Source organism: Rhinolophus sinicus, linkage group LG07, assembly GCF_036562045.2.
Source record: "Rhinolophus sinicus isolate RSC01 linkage group LG07, ASM3656204v1, whole genome shotgun sequence".
NCBI classification, from domain to species: Eukaryota; Metazoa; Chordata; class Mammalia; order Chiroptera; family Rhinolophidae; genus Rhinolophus; species Rhinolophus sinicus.
The window spans coordinates 7,274,935-7,297,537 of record NC_133757.1 but is presented as its reverse complement, the minus strand read 5'-3'; the positions used below and the strand labels follow the sequence as shown (position 1 = coordinate 7,297,537).

Sequence of the window (22,603 nt, the reverse complement as noted above, 5' to 3'; positions counted from 1 at the left end):
GGTGGTGTGACTCCCCTATCTGTGACTCCGTGGGTGTTCCTTTTTGGCCTCACCATGTCCTGTGTCCTTATGTGGGGAGCAGGAGCTGAGACCCCGCGTGACACCCTGCATGACAACAGATAGCTCCTGACTGCAACTCTCTCTCATTTAATCCTTGCAACACTCCCAGGGAGTGGGCAGCTGTTACCATCCCTATTTTAAATGGTGGAGGTCAAGACTGAAGGTGATCTGGCCCAGGTAACCCACCAGGTAAGCGGAAGAACTAAAACCCAGGCCACCAACTCCAGATCCAGGATCTTTCATCACTTCACTGTAGTTTTTCCTTAAGAAATAAAATTCAATATTATGTATTACTGATAATGCATTGGTATAGCTCAATGGCGCCACTACAAAGGACTTTCTGTGTCGTGATGCTACAATCCTACGCACCCTCTAGGAAGCCACAGTGCTTGACAATTTTCTTGGAATTACACTGCTGCACCTGGTGCACCTCTGACTACCCCAGGCCAGGCCACCAGCAGATGTCCGGTCAGTTCCTGATGAACGGATGGCTGATGGAGCCGTGACCGAATAGTTTTTAAGTGCTCTTTTGAAGCACTTAGTTTGACTTGCCCATTCTAATTAAGTTATTAAGTATTTTCACATTTGGTTAGAAAAGAACTTGACAGTAGTTACATTTAGGTTACATGGATGAAGGCAGAGGAGACACAACCATATGGCCTACGTGGAAGCTGTTATGGAAATATTAAAAAGAAAATGGGGGAGATCTGTACTGATTTGGAGCTGGAAGTCAGCGGGTCCCCTAAGGACCTATTCTGTGGGGGTTGAGATGCAAAAGTATCCACTGTGTACCCCCAGCATACTGTACACGTGTATGGTAGGCATTCGGGAATGTGGTTGTCTGTTTGGACACATTAGTGTGTTGAAATGTGTGTTGTGGGGACAGAGTCTCAGAGCGCAGTTTCCAGGCTCTCGGCCTCACGTGCAGAGATGTTGGCTCAGTTAATAGATGGCCATCAGCTCTGACTAGTTGGCCATCAGCTGTTACTGGTTAGCCGTTAGCCACTAATATAACTGCCGTGGCTGCGCTGGCAATGGGGTAGGTTGGTTGGTTGGTTAGCAGAGAAGCGGACGGCAGATTGCAGTTAGCAAGGGGTTGGTTGGTTAGCAGAGAAGCGGACGGCAGATTGCAGTTAGCAAGGGGTTGGTTGGTTGGCAGAGAAGCGGACGGCAGATTGCAGTTAGCAAGGGGTTGGTTGGTTAGCAGAGAAGTAGACGGCAGATTGCAGTTAGCAAGGGGTTGGTTTGTTGGCAGAGAAGCGGACGGCAGATTGCGGATTATGTGGCTCCTGCTTCCTGTGTCTCCAACCAGCCGCCAGAGAGAATATAGCGGTATGACTCCCCTATCTATGGCTCCGTGGGTGTTCCTTTTTGGCCTCACCATGTCCTGCGTTCTCATGTGGGGAGCGGGAGCTGAGTCCCTGCGTGATAGCGTGTTGTTAGGTGAGAAGGCAGAGCTGTGATGTTCGTCTAAGATAAAGAATTAGATGTGATGTGAGGCTCGGGTACAGTTAGTTCACACTGCGGTCTTTAGTTATATTGTTCAGCCACAGCAGACGGGAAAGTGTAAACCAGACTACTCCTTGTTAGGACTATTTTGGCTTTAGGGTTTAATGGTAAATGGAAGGAGAATTGTCGCTTTATCTCATTATCTAGAAGCTACACAGAAGTCTCTCCTTTTATAGTCAGGTTCTTCATTCCGACACCCTTTTCTAGATGTTTAAGGTGTGACATGCTGAGACTGCATGTACGCAGTAAGGCCTATGGATCAAGGAGGTGACAGTTCTCGCTGTCACCCTTTAATTTCAGAAATTACAACTATTATATGTGCTCTTCAACAGATAGCATTTTCTGCATCTAGAAAATAAATTAATGCAGAAGACTACTTTTCTTAAGTAAAAATAACTGTTTTCTTATTACTTGTTTATTTAACATCCTTTTTCATAAACAACACAGTTTTTAGTTTGTTTAATATTTTGGTGGCTTTAGTTTTTTAACATGAGAGCTAACACATAAATGCTTGTTCATTTCAGTCATCCTGCAAGGGAACACACTCTGGCCACAATGACAGAAGGATGTGTTTGTCACTCTGATGAGGCCTGCCCTAATTTATTCACGATGCTTATAGTCTGGAGGTTGCATTTCCTGCTGCACTCTGGAGGGGTGTGTCTCCCTTAAGGCTGAAGCCTTTAGTTAACAGTCCGATAGCTTCTGGTATTTGTAGTCTGTTTTCTGATTCACAAAATGCCTCACGATGACGGCAGCCACAATCACAACATTCAGAGCGAGGACCATGAATGAAAATAGGTGCAGGCTGTTGAAAGGTTGATTCTGAGTTTCATCTCCATGTATTTGATACTGAAATCCTGTAATTGGAAACAAGATAAAAGTCATTTAAAGAAAAGTATTGGGCCAGCCCAGTGGCTCAGACAGTTGGAGCTCCGGGCTCCTAATGCCGAAGGTGGCCGGTTCGATTCCCACATGGGCCAGTGGGCAATTAACTACAAGGTTGCCGGTTCGACTCCTCGACTCCAGCGAGGGATGGTGGGCTGTGCCCCCTGCAACTAACAGTGGCAACTGGACCTGGAGCTGAACTGTGCCCTCCACAACTACAATTGTCGGCAAAAATCCTGGGACGTACACACTGTTCCCCAATAAAGTCCTGTTCCCCTTCCCCAATAAAATCTTTAAAAAGAAAAAAAAGAAAAGAAAGAAAAGAAAGAAAGAAAGAAAAGTATTACTTGGCATTACAAAATGTTCATATATTTATATCTCTATATAACATGAATTTCACACATCAATTAACGTAGATTATATAATGCCAACACAACATACAGGAATTGTTATCAAATATTTAAATTCACCTATGTTTATGTTTAATTTCAAAGATAGGGTGACCTTCCATTTCTTTATTTAAATGGTTAACTTAGTTTGGTTTCCTAACATAAGATCAAAAACTTGTGAAATTCAGGCATAATAGTCAAATGGAAATGCAGGTTAATTCATTAATTGTCACTACGTATATCCCATAGTTGCGAAGATATGTTTAATTGATAGAGAAACAATTAGTTTCTTCCCTTGAACTACAAAAAGGATACTTTTCTAATATGTACAATACTTTTATAATAACTTCACTAATTTTCAAACTAACAATCATAGTTTGAATCATAAAATTCATCTTTTCAGTGAATATATTTATAAAATTACTGAATTTAATTTTTGTTTGCACTCTTTTGTTTTTGTCATAAAAATATGTTGGACAAACCAGAATCATATTCCTTCATAGTCCATTCAAACATTCAAATAATAATAATAAAGACAGAGATCATAGGATTCTTTTATGCCAGGATCATTTTCATATAAGATAATTTCTAATAAGCAGTTTTTATTTAATTATGGCATATCCTAACCCATTTAATTATGGATCATCCTTGAGTATTCACCACTGCCCTTTCCCATGCAGAGCTCAGGTTTCAATCCTTTTAAAAAGAAGCAGGGCTGTCTTGAAAATATAATATTTTCTCTGTTTTTGAAAAAATAGCTTTTCTTCCAAATAGGTGATAGTGTGTGATGCTGGTTCATCTTATTTTACTCATTTAGGAGTTAAATACATTGCTTTTGATGTACTTATCTGCCACAGTGTTTATAATAAGGAATCAGGAAGCTAAGGAAAGGGGTTGTGTGTAGAAGTGAGGACATTACATTTATACTCAAAAGCCATATGAATAATGGTAAATTATCGGTATATAATATGCTTAAGCTGCACATGGTTTAGCCATTCTCAGCTAAGGAAACTAAAAATTAATCTTGTGTGCTTAGAACTCCTATCTTATTTAGGGCTTTGCTGAAACTATCATAAATCTCAAAATCATACATGCTTAAGAAGGACTACAAGTACATTCGAGCAGCCTTTTATGCGCTATGAAGTGTTCTTAGATCATGAAATAGCTTCTTTCTTACCGGAATTTCCACTTGCACTTCGATCCCTTTTCAGACGAATGGGTCCTAGGATGGCATCAGTCTTCCATTTGTAGGAAGAAACATCTCGTTTCCTTCTAGAGACACAGCCTTGGTGGCAGCGAGACTGAGGGTCACCACTATCACATATGAAAACCTTACACTGTAGATACACGGAGCCCAGACTTCTCAAGAATTTAAAGGCATTAAACTGGAATCTTCCATAGTGTCCAGATAAGGGATAAATCTCACACGTCTCATCTCGATTACATCTGGAACACAATTTATGACACATTTAGAAAGTTTACAGAATGTTCAGTCTTTGCAGTATTGAAAAGAGATGATATAAAGTTTTCTTTTGTATTATTATTAATTTCAGGTGTACAAAACAATGTCATAGTTAGACATTTATATCCCCTCACAAAGTGATAACTCCGCCCCCAATCTACTACCACTCTGACATCATATATGATTGAAAGGACAACAACCTGACTGTTACAATTCCATTGACTCTATTCCTTATGCTGCATTCCACATCCCGTGATTATATATATAATACTTAATTATAGTTAACATTCCATATTATTCAGCTTCAGGTGTACAGTGCAGTGGTCAGACATCTACACTGTCCATGAAGTGGTCTCCCCAGTAAGTCCAGTGCCCATCTGACCCCCTACAAAATCTTTACAACATTATTGATTATATCCCCCAAACTGTTTAAAGTTTTCTTTGAACTTTCTAATTTGTGGATCCAAAGGCCTCTCTGGAAAGACAGTGTCTTTAGCTCAGTCTATAGTGTCTAAGACTATGCATCTGATTCCTGGGAAAGATAAAATTCCCTCCAGCTCTGAAGTTCCAAGTCCATGTGAATTCATTAGAAAGTCAGTTCTGATGTATTAGAACTGAAACACCTTACTTTACATACTTGCTATGAATAGGTCAGTATGGTTGATGTAGTTCAAGTCCATATGCTTAAAGAAAAAAAAAAGGAAAAACTTTCAAATAAGAACTCTACTTTTTTTTTTTAAAGAATACTACAGAGGGGTGGGGGAGAATACTACATATGCTTTCCTAATTACATTGTGTTTATGTTCTAAAGCTGAAACACATGTAATAATCTTCTGGGGTGCTATTGAAAATAACCAAAATGTGAAAAAAGCAGAAACACAATTAAAGCCTTCTTGCCCCAAAAATAAATTTGTTTCTACTAGCAAACATGTTGCAAATACACTTAAAATTCTAGTGGATATGGACTATGACTATAGAAATATTTAACTTAAATTACTTGTAACTAGTACACAGTAATGGTATTTTATAAAATGATTAAATTTTATTAAATTCCCTGGTAGTAGTGCTAGAAATATATACATATGAATCATATATACATACACACAAAATATTACTTCATTAAAGTCATTACTAATCCTCAGAAAAGAATGTCATCTATCAGTACATACCCATTTTTTATTAGGTCATAGGTTGGAGATGCAAAGTCAGATGTGGGAGAGGCACTGCAGGTATCAAGAAACACCACCAAATTTGGATCTGAAGTGTGTAGACTGACTTGAACAAAAAGAGTCTGGTTCAAATCCACATAGTATGGTGATTCTAGTATCGTCTTCTCAAATGAATTGGATTCAAAAAGAGCCATGCTTGTGTTATATTTGCCCAGGGCATTTTGAGTTTGTATTATGTCATCTTCTGTCATGTACATCATCTCCACAGTAGAATTCTGTTCCATGTCACACTTCACAATAATCTGCAGGTGTTTCTGACGGGTGATCACTTCAGAAGTTGGGGCCGTAGTGAGGGTGATTACATTGGTGTAAGTAATTGAATGATCTTCTATCTGCAGAACAAGATGGAATTCAAACATTGTATTTTAAGTCCAGTAATATTTCAGAGCAAAGATGTGAACACTATTTGCAGGTAGAGACATAATTTTCTTAAGTCACAAGCTAGTGGCTTTCATATCAGAACACTATAAACCTTAAATGCATTTTATTTAAGAAACATTCTTGGTAGGAAGAAAAAGTGTGAGACAAGAGATACAGCCCGGATTAGAAACACTTGGAGAATTGGACAGAATTTTTTTCAGTCATATTAAAAACAATTTTGAATGCAAATGTCTAGCCTATACTTATAAGGATTTTATAGACTCAGGAACATATTGCCTTCTGTAAGTAGCACTTAGTGTGGCTAAGTGGGTAGTTCCCCAAATGTACGCAGACAGACAGATGTCCTGCATGGGTTCTCCCCAGGCTGCCTGCCTTAGAGATTCACATTGTAATAGCCCGGGTGTTCATTTGGGGCAAAAAAAAATCATAATTTACTTCAATCCTTATCGATTTCTGTTGTTTAATGACCTAAGTGAAAAGTTGAGGGCATGTATCCTAAAGGGGTCCCACCAGTTAAAAAATGTTTGAGATCTTGAAGTTCTAGAAAATATAGAACAAATCACAAACTTATGTCCTTTATGTTTAAAATAAGGATAACGTTTTTACTTTCTGTCTTTATGGGGAAAAGGAGATCATAAAAATACAGCTAGATTTGTGCCAAATATGAGATGTTAACATTTTCTATGCCAGTAGTAGGCTATTAAACCCACAGTGCATAGATGTTCAAACACTCTCCAGCGAGTAGCCAGAGTTCTTTACCTTTAGGGAAAGATAAACCACCCTCTAGTGATCCTGAAAATGAATGCAGTAATTTGAGATTTGTGTGTATAAAAGTGTGTGCACTTATATATCCACCATGCTTACCATGTGTTAAACCACTAAGATTTAGAAGTTGTTTGTTAAAGCAGCCAGCAAATATTACATTACACTCGCAGATTAGCCAACAACATACCTTTGGCATCTGACAAAACCCAGCTATCAGTGTTTCACTTTACCTTTTTAATTGTACCACATCCATCAAAAGGAATAGAAAACTCCACAACATTTGATACTTTGGGTCTGCAAGTTGGGTCATTTACTTGTAAGTTAATCACATTGTAATTAAATGATTCCAGGTAGGATTTACTTATGATAGCTCTCATCTTGTCAGAGGAGCAAATTAAAGATGCTGTCCAAAAAAAAAAAAAAAAAAGATTATTATGTTTATGTCAACTAGGAACTTTGGATCTTAAAAAGCTATGTGTGCAGGAGAATATATACAAACTCAAAACCCATTTTGCCTTAAACTGTACTCAGAAGCCTGAGATAGCAGAGCAAGTGATTCTCTGCGTATTTGGAGCTAGAATCTGTAAATCCAATATTTTTAATTGTCCTTTATAAAAGGCATTAAGGGAAACAGAATTTTCTGCTCAGATCTTTTTCAGGTCAATAAAATCCTTAATTTCCTCTTGTATTAAGCAATGCACAGAACTCAAGCTTCAGATTATGACTACATTCCCAAGTATATGTGACAGGCTGGCTCATAGGGACAGCCACTGGTAGGCTAAGAATTAAGGAGCCATTTCTACACACACAATCTTCAGAGAGCTCAAAACAGCGGAGGAACATGACTTACTCGTGTTGACGTTTTCCGCATAAATTGAAGTGTAGGAAGCAGAAAAGCCCCGGTAGGAGTTGGCATAATCTGTAGACAGCACGACGGTCAGTGAGTCTGACGAGGATTCGAAGGTGGGCCTCAAGCGGCCACACACTTGTCCCATGAGCCCAGAGGTGGTGGAGGAGCCATCATAGACAGCAACAAAATCAAATCTGCATTGCTCGTCCACTTCCAGGCTAGAGAAACAGGGCCTCAGGTGAGAAAGCTTTTCACACCTATTCCGTTCTATTTTCTATAATCCCAACCATGCCAATCTTCAGTGATTAAGGATTTTCCTTACGATATGATGACAAACCTGGGGGTTGGCCAGTCCCTGAAGTGACCTCAGAATCATCATGAAAAACAGTCAACTTAGTTCAATTGGTAATAGCATTGGTTTTCTTTATATATCCCATTCTTTGAAAAGTGCCCATCTATGGGGGGTACATGTGATACTTTCTCTTCCCCAGGTCCCCCATTTGTGGGCTCACTGCATTTGCTCCAGCAGGAGAAAAGGACCACAGTACTTACAAAATCTCTTTGAAGTTTAATTTTATCTTGTAACCTTTCTCCACTTGTATGTGCCACACACAATAGGCCATCTCAGGATGTGGTTTTGGGTAATTGGGGCTGGTAAAGGAACCTTCGGGAGTGTCCAGGTAACCACCACAGTTTGGGATAGCTGAAAGGGATGTGAGGATGACCCAGAATGTAAATCAAGATAGACTTCTTTTAATTTCTGTGTTATGTATTAATAGGCATTAATAAGAGTTGCCTACGTCTCCCCTGAGCTTTACTCCATTACTCTCTTTTGAACTGTAGCGCATTGAGATTTAAAACCTTCTTTATCACTAAGTTTCTGCCCACTGGTAAGGGGCAGAGAGTGAATCCGTATACTACTGCCGAATGAATAGGATTAAACTCTCACTATAAAATCTGTCTCAGCTATAAAAGCCCTCCATTCCCTGGACTGAGTCAGAAAATAGTCATACTCAGAACTACCCCTGACGGCTCCTCCTCACCGACGCCCAGCCCTGCTTCCCAGGCTCCTTGGCCACCCCCAAGTGACCATCCTTTCCGGCCTGTCCTTTCTTCCTACGTCCCCTTAGGCTGTTGGTTCCAGCAGACGTGAGTCCTCCTCCACTGATGCCCACCTCTCCCTACCCTAGTCACACTATCGTTCCAAGCTCAGCTTTGATGCAGACTTCACGTAGCCGCCCGTGGTTCCCCCTTCCCCAGTGGGTGAGCAAACAGCTGGACAAGTGAAACACGAAGAAACCAGACTGAAGGTTCATGTCAGGAGGGGTGTACAATGGTTTAGACTGCCTAAAACACAGCATACGTGTCAGGTAGTGGCTAGAGGTGAGGCCTGAAAAGGTGCCCCGGTCCAGCAGGGAAAACCATGACTGCTCCACTCCGGAGGTTTGTTACCACCACGGGGTCGGTGGTGTAAGCAGGAGGGTGAGTGATGTCATCAGCTCTGGGCCTTGGAAAGGAAACCAGCATGGAGCTTTGCTCCTGAAGCACTCCCAGTACTGCTGGGCACCCTGCTTTGGGTGGCGATGCAACACAGGCGCTGTGAACGCAGAACCACATAGTTGTAGCCTCTGACTTCCTGACAGGCTGAGATTCAGTATGAGGCCAGAGATTCTCAGCGTGTGCTCCCCGATTCTCAAGAATCACCCGGGAGACTTGTGCAACGTGAAGACACGAAAGCCCCAAGCCCGATCTGAGGAATCAGACCAGAGGGAGGAGTGGGCCCTGAAGAGGCATTTCAGAAGACCTCAGGGTTATCATGAAACAGGCTGAACGTGGAGAGTCTGCTGGGGTCCCTAACACAGTACACCTCATCAGTAGCCATCTGATCCGCCCCCCCTCTGCCTCCTCTGAGAGCTGGTTAGAAAGGCACATTCATGGGCTCCGCTCCAGCACCCATGGATCAGGACCTCTGTGATGGGGCCCAGGAACCTGATTTCACAAGCTCTCTAGGTGATCTCACACACATAAGGTCAAGACCACTGCTCTCATGAACAGACATGTCTCTGACGGAATAGACTCAGACTCAAGGTTACAACGCAGGCAGGACAGTGTGAACCTTCCACGCTCACAGGCGCTGTGTGCATAGGACGAATAAATGAGAACTCACTGGTGCCGGGAGTGAAGAAATAGTAGAAGATGAAGACAGTTCTTTGAATTCTGGCAGAGTCGGTGACTATTTGAAACGTCAGCATATTGGATGATGATTCAAATACAGGAACATAGTCATTTTTGCTGCAGACTTTCCCTAGCAGAGTCTCCTTGGTAGACTTTCCATCAAAAACTTGAATGTTTTCACTTTCACAACTTCCCTCTGGATCAAGCCTGTGAACAGAACACACCTGTGGATAAACAGCCACCAGCAAAGGGGGTTTCACAGAGCGGGGTCAGTTTTTCACATTATCTTCACAGTTTACCAAATGGTGACACTCCTCTTATCATATCAAGGTCTCCAAGCCACATTCCTCCCCACACACACACACCTTTCTCAACAGACCACACACCACGCGTCCATAACAGCCATTGAAAATGGCTCAGGGATCTGAGCTGCTTTGCCAACGTCTCATATGAAGAAATTATGCAACCATAACTGTTAATGGGGACAGAGATTTGGGGGTGATGAAATGTTCTCGAGTCAGTGTTGATGGTGGCATAATTCTGTTTGCATCTCTCCTGTCCCCATGACTATTTGGTGTAGAACCTTCTTGTTTAGACTTGGTCCCCTTTGTCATTTGAAATCCAAAGCTGGTGAAAGGTAAAGCAATTTGTCTTAAAGGGTCACCTCTACCAAGGTCAAGCACACTTAGCATCTTCCTGGTTGCCCCTTCCTTTCCTGACATCACCACTTCGTCATGCAGCCCCACGTCCTGCCCTGGAAGGGCAGCCCAGGGTGATGTTTTCTGCCCATTCTGACAGGGTCTCTCCAAAGGCCCTGAGAGGACACATTTCCAAGATGACTTAGAGGAAGAGACACATGGGTAGAGACACTGGACTTTTCTACCGCCTCAGTTACCTGCTGTGTAACTTTGGAGAAGTGCTTTCACCTGTCTTGATTTCAGTTTTCTGGACTGGGAAGTGGGATTGTCACTCCGACTTCATACCACGGTGTGAGGCTTATAATACTCTGAACATGAGGACCTGGCACAGGCCTGGCGCACGGGACGTGTCCAGTAAGAGTGAAATGTGCGTTTCCCACTATCCTCATCGGACCGTGCGTGTTACTGCCACCTAGAGGAGCAGCTGACTTCTCTCCACGGAGACTCCCTCGTGTTGCCAGAGAGTTCGACCATGCTCAGTGGGAACGGAAGTCTCTACTTACTGGACGTGGGAAAAGATGATTCTGACGCTCTTGTTTTCTGGTCTTTCTAGTGTCCAGGTACAGTCCTCATCGGCAGTGAGTTGCAGGACCAGGGCACGGTGGGTCTCTGACAGGCTGGCGCCTCCCAGACTGGCTCTGCATCTGGAATTTCCTGGTGGAGACCACAGTTGGCAGTAAGTAGAGTCGGTAGTCCCTCCCCTCCCTACCAGGGCCTGGGCACCTATCCCCACATGGAGTATCATACCAGCAGACTGGTCATTGTGAATGGTATTTAGCTCACTCCCAAGTAAGCCACCCACAATTGATTTCCCTTCTTGGGGCTCTTGGGGAGAAAGTATTTATAATTTCTCTACATCTGGTGTTAAAAGAATAAAGATTACATTATGGCCTGAAGAAAGATAGTTTTGAAAAGCCTAGTATCTAGAATATGTAAAAGAACGCTTTCATCTCAATAATTAAAAGACCAAAATAGATATTTCTCCAAATAAGACATAAATGGCCAATAAAAGAGACACTGAACATCATTAGTCATCAGGAAAATGCAAATCAAAACCACAATGAGATACCGGTTCACACCTATTAGGATGTGAAACAAAAACTAAAATCAAAACCAGAAAATAACAAGTGTTGACAAGGATGTGGAGAAACTGGAAGCCTTCAACACTGCTCGTGAAAATGTAAAATGAGACAGATACTGGGAAAACAGTCTGGCAATTCCTCAAAGATTAAACATAGACTTATCATAACCCAGCAATTCCAATCCTAGCCATATCCCCAAAAGAAATGAAAAGATACATCCACACAAAACTGTGTACACTAACGTTCATAGCAGCACTGGTAAATTACCCCAAACTGGAAAGAACCCAAGTGTCCATCAGATGATGAATAAAGAAGTAAAATGTGGTCTATCCATCCAGTGGAATATTGTTGGACGATAACAAGGAATAAAGTACTGACACGTTACAGCATAAATAATCCTTGTAAACAGTATGCTAACAACCACATATTGTATGATTCCATTTATATGAAATGTCCAGAATAGATAAATCTATAGAGACAGAAAGTAAATTAGTGGTTGCCTTGGGCTGGGGGCATCAGCAGAAACGTAGAGTAACTGTTAATGGGTATAGAGTTTCTTCTTGGAGTGATGAAATGTTCTCGAATTAGTGTTGATGGTGGCATAATTCTGTTATATACTAAAACCCATTAAATTTCACATTTTAGAAGGGTGGATTTATAGTATGTGAATTATATCTCAGGAGAGCTATTATATTAATAGAAGAGGTGGAGGGGAGGGTAAGGAAGTACGGGGATGACCAGCAGCAACAGCTATAAATGAATGTGAACAATAAAAAAAAAAATAAAAATCAAAGACTTCATAATGGAACCTGATTAATGGTTAAAAACTCCACTTAGAAACAGAAGTTTTCATTTTCATTTTTATCTGTGACAGATGGGTGATGTCTGTATAACAATAGTCTTTTATTTAGTTTTCCCTAACAATAACTATTAATATTATATATTAGTGACAAAAATTAGAAAGCAAAGACAATTAAAGAAAAAATATAACTCCATCCACCCAAAAATAATCATCATTAAAAGCAGCCGGGTGGCTCAGTCGGTTAGAGTGCAATGCTCATAACACCAGCAGCGCTGGTTCGATCCCCACATGGGCCAGTGAGATGCGGCCTCCACAACTAGATTGAAAACAACGACTTGATTTGGAGCTGATGGGTCCTGGAAAAACACACTGTTCTCCAATAAAAATTTTTTTTAAAAAACAACACCTTTTTATAAGTATGTCCAAACCCATTCCTTTCCTCTTGTCCTCTACTTCAATTTTTTTAACACTCAAATGTGTATCATTTAACTATAAACACCATCATATTGTACAAACTTCAGGTAGTTTTTTTTCCTCTTAAAGTAGATCCTGGGCTCCTTTCTTATAGCTCAGTCTCATCTTTAAGAAATTGCCAAAGATTATTCCTTGTATGGATTTATTACAACTTACAAAATAAATGATAGAAATTTAGATTGCTTTTTAGAATTATATAAATGCACAGTACATATATCTTTGTGCACTTATACTATTATTTCTTCAATATTAATTCTTAGTACTGAAATTGCCTGATTAAATTCTTTGTGCTCTTTTATTTTTATGCATATTGTCATACGGGCCTAAAAAAACTTTAGTGCTAATTCAAAATCCCATCGATATTAAATGTTTAAATGTTGGGCAGAGGCCTCTTGAAAGGAGGTCTCCCTATTTTGATTAAAATAACTGGTTCTATTTTCTTACCTTCAGTCTTGGTTGAATTAAACTCTGCTGAACATGACACAATTAAAAGAACCAAAGGGATGAGCCTTCTCACCGCCTCCATCTTGGTAACGGGAGAGACAGCCTAAAGGGCTAACAGGCTTTTATACTTCTCCCTCTTTCATAACTATCTGCTTTCACAAGCCTCCAGGCGGCCTACAGGGGAGTGTGTCAGTTTGGCCAGGTAAGGGGTAGATTTATGTGAGAAGGTAGCAGCTGTGTGACTGGTTTATTATCAGCAATTGCCAACAATGAGTGTTTGCTGTCCTCAGCTGACTCTTGGAAGCTCTGCAGTAGTACCAGCTGAAGGTCTTCATGGGCCATCTCTAACACCTGGCACACAGGTGTTCCTCCTGGCACTGACTTGGAATTGGACCTTTGCCCTGTAATTTGTTCAGATCACGAAGGGATAGCATCATGCGCATCTTAAGCCTCCACTTCCCTTCTCTACATATTAAAGCCTTTGGGAACCCAAAGGATCAACATGGTGGAGGTCATGGGGGGAGGGTGTGACACCTGGGCCAGCTAGGTTGTTCTGATGCCTGCCAGCGTGCTCACACTGAGGGAGAGAAGGAGGTGGCACAGGATGGGGAGGGGACAAAACGTGCAGGTCCAGGTTCGGCTTCCAGAAATTTCTAGCTGGTTATGTCCAGAGAACCTAAAAAAATTAAATTCCCCTAGGAGCTATGTTTTACAGATGAGAGAAAGGAATCCTGGTGTGCAAAGGGAGGCCAGTGCTGCAGTGGCAAGGCCAGCACCTGTGACATTGAGAAGTTATATTCACAAGGACCTGGGACGCTCACCAAAGTACCTGCACAGCCCCACTCAGGAGCTCTCTGGTGACAAGAAAAAACTGAAGCGCACATACCACCTAAAACAACGACGGAAGCAGAAGATGTCAGCAGAGGGACAAAATGCTCCAGGAACTCAAGAAAGACAGGTCACTTCCAGCTGGAAGGTATCAAGGGGCGCTCCAGGGAAGATGCAGCCTTGAATTTGTCTCTTAAAACTCCTAGTGGGGCTGGGGGCACTCACCCTCCTGAGAATTTCTCGGCGAATCCAAGGACTGCTCTGTGAGAGCAGCTCCACTCCCACACCCCTTCTGGCAAATCTCACCACTACTAAAGTGCTGAATATTCCCTCATCAGCCAAGCCGTCTACGGGGGGGACTGAAACTCTGCCAGGAGGTGACCTCCTCCAGGAGCTCAGTTCTATCATTGTTCACTCCACGTCGGCTTAGAGGTAGTAGCTATTTCCTTTATCTATTCCTGTCATCCCTTTTTATCCTGTTTAGTGGGTAACCACGTGTTATTAGTTAATTCTTTACATTCATGAGAACACGTGATGTTCACACAGCAAGGGTTTTGTTAAGACAAAGTACAAATTGTGGTTAGAGATGGAAAGGCTGGGATGAGAAAGGGGTTCCGGAGGCTCAGTGGGAAGAGCAGGAACAGAAGGGAGCTGGTGAGCAGAACTGGTGAGGGGTGTATTCCACGGCCTGTCCCCAGCATCAGGAGAACCTGGGCTTTGGCCTTCAGCAGGAGGGTCCTGTTAGCAGTTCAAGACACTGGCTGCTGAGTCAGCAAAAGTCAGTATTATAAAGTTAGTCCAAGGGGGAGGAAACCTCAAGATTCGGGAAATGCCAGGAGAAGGAATCTCGGGTTTTGTGAACATCCTTTTGACTCCACTGAGCTCCACCCCATCATTACACAGACCAGGCAACCTGCAAGCCAGAGAGGTCCCACCAGGTGTTCTTTCTCTCTGGGGTTGACGTCTTCTCCTGCAGCATCAGGGAACTCAATTGTCCATGGTAGGAGGGCTGGATGAGGGTGAATGAGGCCGCAGAGGAAGAGGAGCCACATGAACTACTCCAGTGTAGGCAGTATCACGGGGTCTGAAACTGGAAATACTCTAAGATCAGTATATCTTTTCCCCTAGAGTTGGAGAAATGCTAGATGTTTCTACTTTCTACTCTCACTCTACTTATATTGCAATATAATATTACAAGCTGTTTGCCCCAAGTCCCAAACTGGGACATACACAAATGTAAGTACATTTACAACTAATCACAACAAAAATACCAGAGGCAGAGAGAATTATTTTCAATACTGCATTTATTCAAAAGTACGTAAGTATGTAATATTATGCATATATAGTGTAAACGTTATAAAACTTGAATAAGAAAACATTCTACTAATAAAGAACTATTGCTCATGAGGACATTTATTGCCATCCAAATTAGAGTCCCTCATATACATCACAGAAGCACGGTGGCAGAGGATCAAACTTGTCATAGAAGTTACATTCGTCACAGTACCGGAAGTTGGGATATGGCCCAGTGGTGATGGGTGTGGCTGCGGTGACCTTGTCCTGCGTGACCATGGCTGGATTATTTTTTAAGGCCAAACAAAGAGGTACCTTTAGAGCTCTTAAGAAAAGACAGACACAACACAAGGGATTATACTTTTTCTTCTCAGTCCACTTGTTACATGGTCAGGGGTCTCCGGGGAGTTTAGGGCTGGAGCCAATCACACATGTGACACCAGCCTGACATGGAAGTTCTCTGGCCCAGTCTCCAGTTCCTGCCTAATTTCTTCCCCTCCTAAGATTGCTAGAAATGTAAAATCACATTTCAGGAATAAGGGAGAGTGAACTGCAAGTGTGGATCACTCGGCTGATTGCTGCAGGCCCCCCGAGTGCAGAGCATGATGGGAAGGTGCCACAGCCGGCATCCCCCCGGTTCTGGAATCTCCCTTCTAGCTCACAAGTTCCTTGAATGGAAACACCACTACTGACAACTAATCTCTCCCATGTTTGAAGGGTCCTCTCCCCCAAATTTAATTATCACTTATCTGATCTATACTTCCTTGTCAGGCGTCCCCCAGAATCTTCACACAGCTCAGTTCCCCATAACCCTACAGGCCACCCCACTGTCCCTGAGGCCAGGAGGCCATGGGCAATGAATGCGAGGACACCCCGAGAGCTCCCAGCTCAAGCAAGAAGAGATCAATTCAGTGCATCTTCTGAGCGAACGTGAGGCAGAGACTCATTCACACAGCCTCCCCCACCGTCCTCGGTGCCTGGGACGGGGGGGGGGGGCAGTCAGTGTGCTGAGCTGGGCAGCTGAGGGTAAACTCCATGACGTCGGTGACAGCTGAGCAGCGCTGACACACACAAGCCACGCCAGAGGGGAAGAAGCCAAGATGCTATACTCACCTGCCTCCACCTGTTCCAACCTGCCCGCTGTTCCTGACCTCCCCCAGGATGTGGCCCCAGAGCAAGGAAAGACCCCGCTCAAGCAGAGAGCCCCGGGATCCCATTGGAGGGGCTGTTGTTCACTCTTACCCATGTCACTCACTTCAATGCCGGGACAACTTTGATGTAAAGAGAGATGACAATACCCGTCAACACGAGCACAGCCGCCAGGAGAGCGCCACCAATGCAGAAGAGAATTATCGAGTGGACTTTAGAAGACTCATGTCTATCTAGGCAGAGAAGTGCAGGCAGGCAGTGAACATGGCCTCCCTCACCACACGGCCACTCAGCACCCTCAACGTGCTTCCTCTAGTGGAGGAAGAATGACCCCACACCATAGAGCCTTGTGTGTGTAAAACAAATGAGTCCTCCCAGGGCGGACTAGGAGCCTCAGCTGGCCCAGAGATGGAGAAGGAGGGTCTATTTATGAAAGGAATGGGACTGAAAAGCTAAATCCAGACAGGAGGAGGAGGGAAGCTGGGAAGAATGTTTTTCTCCCTAAATGACAAACAGGCAAATGGTTTTACTCCCTGGGCCTCCTGAACTATAGAAGAACAAACACCTCACTGTACAGAAGACTTACAAATCTCCTATAGGAGTGATCAAGACACAGACTTTTTCAAAATGTTATGTTCAACAATAGTAAGACTATACAAATCCATTTTGTAAGTGATACGTGTTTTAGGAAATAAGTTTTCAGTCTCCCACTGACAACTGCCTTTTTTTCCTCCTAAATCCTAAATCCTCCCAAGAAATCCAATGTTCCTGGAATAAGCACTTTGTTTACCCTAACTCCCTGAAACTAGGTAAAGGTGAGCCGGGAGGGAAGAAGAAACAACCCTCTGCCAAAGCATACTTACTATGGTCTAAGACATAGCTGAACGAGTGCCGGCAGTAACCGAAAAATACAATTAAAATAAACTTTAGAGAACAGTACATCTGATCAGGAATTTCTCAAACCTTTAACTGGAGAAAGAAAATCTAATTATTCTCGTTAGGAGTAATTAAGATATAAGTTTGAAGAGCTCGCTTGTAGGAGTGCAGATGTCACCAGAATTATCACAATGGACAGCCACTGTCTGCTTCCAACTTCTATGCCTATCACGCCACAGGCTGTGTGACATCAACCCTTGGGACACCAACCCTCTTTCATGGAGTTCTGAATTCCATTCCATGTTCAGATATATTTTAGCACCAAGGGAAATATGAATGCCCACATCTGATTTTAAGTCATTTAAAATTAATCTCAGTCTCACCTTTTCCGGTTTTGCTTCCCTCAGAGAACCTTTGAAGATTTGATTGCTCAGAATAAAATGAAAGGACAATCATGGGGGGAGGCGACTATCTAAAAATACTCATATATCTAAAAGTTCAATTAGAAAAGACGGATCAGACTTTGTTTTAGCCACACAATGAAATACTATATAGTTATAGCCGTTTAACAGGATTCAGGTATAGGTTCAGTGGCTTCAAAATATCATCATACTTTATGGTTGAGACAAAAAGATTTCAAAAAGTAATTTGAATGGGATACCTGTTCCAAAACAGGTTTTTATAATTTCAAGGTACTCACACCGAACAAAGTTATTTCAACTAAATAAGGGAATTATTTTAACTATGAAACTTAGTCCTGCTGCTCTTGCCAAACCCTGGCTGAGGTCAGCAAAAGCAGGGGAGATGTCAACCAAAATGGCGGCATAGACCTCTGAAAATTCTCTCCTCTGAACAATGAAAAACGTGGCAAAATTTATCAGAATAAGCTTTTTCAGACTCTGGAAATTAACTAAAAGCTTTTAGCAGGACAGGAAACATGTATTCAAGAACAACTGAAATTCAGCATGAGCAGCAAGTTTTGTGGTATTGTTCCATCATTCACTCTTCAGCTCCATGGTAGCTTTGAAAATAACAACCCAGATTACAGTGCAGCCACAGGAGGGAGAGAAAGAGGTAAAGCTTTCAAAGCTTCATTTCCAAGAATTGTCATTATTTGACCTGTCTGCTGGTTATCTGGAAAACCTCACCTGCAAAGCTTTTTACACTGGGTGGACCCCAAGTGAGGTCAAAGATTTTATTTGACCTCACTTGGGGTCCACCCAGTGCAAAAAGTCTTCACTCAGGAAACTTCAGCAAAAACAATTATAGCCAATTGTTTTAACTCCCTGGCTGCCTGAGACAGTGGATAACATTTGGGACAAATGACAGACTAGTGAAAAAACTTAAAAGAAAAGCTGGTAAGAGAGATATCCATAGGGGTTTTGAAAAGCCCTGCTATATTCCTAGAAGTCTAGAAGGCCATGCACCTGTGCAGGGCTCTGGGCATGCCTAGGGCTGTGAACATGCTCAAGGAAGACATGAGATGGCCCTAAGCATTCACCTCTGGCTGACCTTGAGACTTTTCCCAGGCAGGAAGTAAAGGCTAAGTCTTGGCTGATTGTTGAAGGCAGGCCACAACATGCACACAGAGCCCCTCATGAAAGACTGGGAGATTTATTGGTTCCAGGAAGTTAAAGTAATCTTTTGTCTAATCATTAGCTGACCACGAAGCAATCAGTAAGACTTCAGTGTCTACACACAACAAAGAATACAGACTTTACAGAATTAGTCAAGTCACTAAACAAACAATAACAACTATAACAAACAGCAACAACAGACTTTGGAGAGCAAGAAGCTGATTCTGAAGTTGCCATGTTATATTATTTTAAATATCCAGTTTCCAAAAACATATTATAGAACATGCAAAGAAATAAGAAAGTAAGACCCATAAAAAGAGGGGAGGGAAGCAATCAATAAAAGCATTCCCTGAAGAACCCCAGACATTGGCCCTACGACACAAAGGCTTTAAATCAGCTATGTTAAATACGTTCAAAGGAAACCATGTCTAAAGAAAAATATGAGTATAATGTCTCCAATAGAGAATATCAATAAAGAGATAGAAGGCAGAAAAAATAAGTACCTAATAGAAATTACGGAGTTGGAAAGTATGACCGAAAAAAAAATTTCACTAGAAGGGTTTAACATCAGATTTGAGGAGGCAGGTGAAAGAATCAGTGAGCTTGAAGACAGCTCAACTGAGATTATCTAATTTGAGGAGCAAAAAGAACAAAGTGAATACAAATGAACACAGAACTTCTAGTTTACATTCAAACATGTAAAGAGCTTGCAAGTTGTCCTCAAAACAAGAAAAAAGCTGAACAGACTGAAAGTGAACAAGTCTTCTCAGGCCAAGCAGAGACCTGAAGTCACAGGGCAAAGAGCCACACCAAAAATGAAGAGACAGGTGAATACAGAGAATCGGCTACCAGGGCAGAAGCCACAGCTGGAGCCAGCAACCGGTGGGAACATTTCAATAGTAATAAATGAATTGCTGTGGGCTGAGTGAGGACTAACTAGCTAGCTTCAGTGTTAAAAAAAATACAACTCCTGGGGACCCAGGTATGTGTTTTTGTTTGTTTTTTGTGGGGTTTTTTTGGTAGGGGCAAACGTTCATGATTTTAATCTCTAGGAACTAAACTAGTTTCTTATAGGGAAGATTGCAGGAAAATCCCAATGCGTCTGTCTCCATTGACACCGTGATGAGGGTGGCCTTGTTACCCTTGAGATGGTGCAAGTCCCGAATCTCAACTAGGCCTCCTCTGGTGGAACAGTGTTTCATTACCACTGGTTCGGCGTGGACCTCCAGACTCCCCAAATCTCCACTGACACCACAGGGCTTGGGCATGGGTGTTACAACCCAGGGATAAAAGTCTCAGCTCTCTGCTTGGCCTTCCCTGATGCTACCCTGGCAAGAGGGGCTGGTTTGGGGTCCCTTCTACAGCCTGGAGAGAGAGGAAGTCTGGGCTCTCCATTGTATCTCTGCCGGGGGAGTCTGGGGGGAGGGATACAATTTCGTCTGTGATCCTCCTGGATCAAGAGAGGATGAGGCTTGTAAGAAATTGCTCCAGAGCCACCTCTCACTCCCATTCTCCTCTGGGAGACTGTCATGAGACAGTTTCTCATTGCTCTGGGTCTGACAAGGTAAGAGGCTTTCTGCTTTGCCTCCCCACCAATAGAACTGCAGGATATAAAACCACTTAGCTTCACACTAGAACTGGCTCCTCAGCATCAAAATATCCCACAACTTGCACTGCAGTCATCCAGCCCCTTTCATTGTGGCATCATCCTTCTTGGCGTTTGGAACAAGTTTCTGGCTCCTTTGGCTAATCTCCCTTTCACTGTACATGTAAGTAATAAACTGTTTGAACCCAGAAGTGGATTTTTACCAGCAGGTCAGTCTTTTGACCTTTACGATTTTCATTCTTGGGGAAGAGCAGAGGTTTAAAAATCCAGGGATACCAACACATTTACAATCCTAACACATAGTGGGGCAAAGCCAGAGTGCCAATTTGATTGCACAGGTAATTACTCAGTGCCTACTACATAGCAGGTGTTGAGATTAAGCAGTGAGCGGCTTTCGTCATGGCACTACCTAGAAACCTCTGTGAACAAGTGGAGTAAAGGGAACACTCCCTCTTTTGAAATCGCTATAATAATAAACCGGTCACACAGCTGCCATATTCTCAGATAACTCTATACATGGCTGGGATTGATGTTTCCCTGAGGGCCAAAGTTATGGAGCAGATGTAAGTGACTAAGGTAGAATAAGAATTCATATTTGTCTATTCTTGTGATTTTTCCTCTAAGCTACCTCGGAAATGTGTCCTCTGAGGGCATTTGGTGAGACCTTGTCAGAATGAGCAGAAAACCAAATTCTGGGCTGCCATGTCCAATGCAGGGCGTGGAACTATCTTTAAGAACGTGGATGTGGCAATGGGGAAAGAGAGAGGGAATGCATCTAAGGTTGGATGCAAATGGTCCATTTAAATTATTTACCTCTCAAGACCAATATCTGGGCAAGGGAATTGTAAGAGGGAGTCTCAGGGTAGCCATGGAAGAAGTTACGTTACCTTTACCTGACAACTGCTTTGGACTTCAAAAGATAAAGGGGCTCAATTACCAATGAGGTTTGTTAAGGATTGAATTGTCCCTCCCCCCCCCCCCGCCATTCATACATTGAAGCCCTAACTCCCTGTACCATGTCTTTTTCTTGTGAAGAAAGTGACTGTATTTACAGATGGGGCCTTGGAAGCGGTAATTAAGTTACAATGTGGCCATTAGGGTGGGGCCTGATCCAATATGACTACTGTGTTAATAAGAGATCAGGACACACACACACACACACACACACACACACACACACGGGAAGGAGTACATGAAGACACAGGGAGAAGATGACCATCAACAAGCCAAGGAGAGAGGTTCAGAAGAAATCAAATGCTGACACCTTGATCTTGGACTTCTGATCTCCAGAACCGTGAGAAAATAGACGTCTGTTGTTTAAGCCTCTCAGTCTGTGGTCCTTTATTCTGGCAGTCAGAGCAGAATAGTACAAGAGGGCAGGGGCTACAGTGAGTCAGAGAAGGGCCTGAAACCAAGCTCCACTCTTGACTGGCCTGTGACCTTGTGTGTGAAAAATGGACATACTCAGTCCTACTAGGGAGGGCTGCTTTGAGGATTAAACGAAGTAGGGCATGAGAAAGCTGCTAGAACTGGTCCTCAAATCACATCACCATGTCTTTTTCTTATGAAGAATTCAGCGAGTCGGAGACACAGTGTCAACTCAGATGCCTCCCTTTACTTTGCTGACCCTCACAGAGATGAGTGGGCACAACTGAGCCCAGGTGCAAGATGGCATTTTACGTCTGCTAGAAGCCTGGGAGTGTCACCAAAAGCAGGCAGGTGGGATTTCAGCTCCATCTTTTGCTGCTGAGGCTCAGTCCCTGAAGCAGAACAGGAACAGAAGGGGACTGCAGTCCTCGTTGTGACTCTGCATGGCATGTGGCTGCCCCTTCTCTGGAACCTGTGAGTATAATTAACTCCTTCCTTCCAAGCTTCATCCTCATTGCTGCCTGTGCCAGCCGACTTTACCATATCATAACCAGCATGGTGTAAGGAATAGAAAATATGAAGGCCTGCCTGGGAACATTTGCAGATGTAAACTCTCACAGTGGCTGGGGTACGTGCTTGGCCTTGGAAGGATTGGCTACCCTCCCAAGGATCAAGAAAATATTTACAGGATGTGGAGCCTG

At 42.8% G+C, this 22,603-nt stretch overlaps 1 protein-coding gene across 1 annotated transcript; it reads right to left on the bottom strand.

Moving 5' to 3' along the window:
• Window positions 1-1,966: 1,966 nt before the first annotated feature.
• On the bottom strand, window positions 1,967-13,356 carry CUZD1 (CUB and zona pellucida like domains 1). The gene is made up of 9 exons (XM_074338859.1): window positions 13,206-13,356; window positions 10,907-11,057; window positions 9,698-9,912; window positions 8,083-8,233; window positions 7,531-7,748; window positions 6,911-7,083; window positions 5,475-5,866; window positions 4,021-4,289; window positions 1,967-2,426 (listed from the first exon to the last, which is right to left on the bottom strand). Exons 1-9 carry the CDS (start codon window positions 13,285-13,287, stop codon window positions 2,254-2,256), a joined length of 1,824 nt encoding a protein of 607 aa, XP_074194960.1. The 5' UTR covers window positions 13,288-13,356; the 3' UTR covers window positions 1,967-2,253.
• Window positions 13,357-22,603: the final 9,247 nt, after the last annotated feature.

Excerpts from the sequence above, each read along its gene's own strand:
- CUZD1 (XM_074338859.1), bottom strand. The coding sequence starts at position 13,287 with ATGGAGGCGGTGAGAAGGCTCATCCCTTTGGTTCTTTTAATTGTGTCA. Across the intron at positions 9,913-10,906 it reads ATCATCTTTTCCCACGTCCA|GCTTGATCCAGAGGGAAGTT; the intron begins GTAAGTAGAGAC and ends TTCTGTTCACAG. Across the intron at positions 5,867-6,910 it reads GATGTGGTACAATTAAAAAG|ATAGAAGATCATTCAATTAC; the intron begins GTAAAGTGAAAC and ends CTTGTTCTGCAG.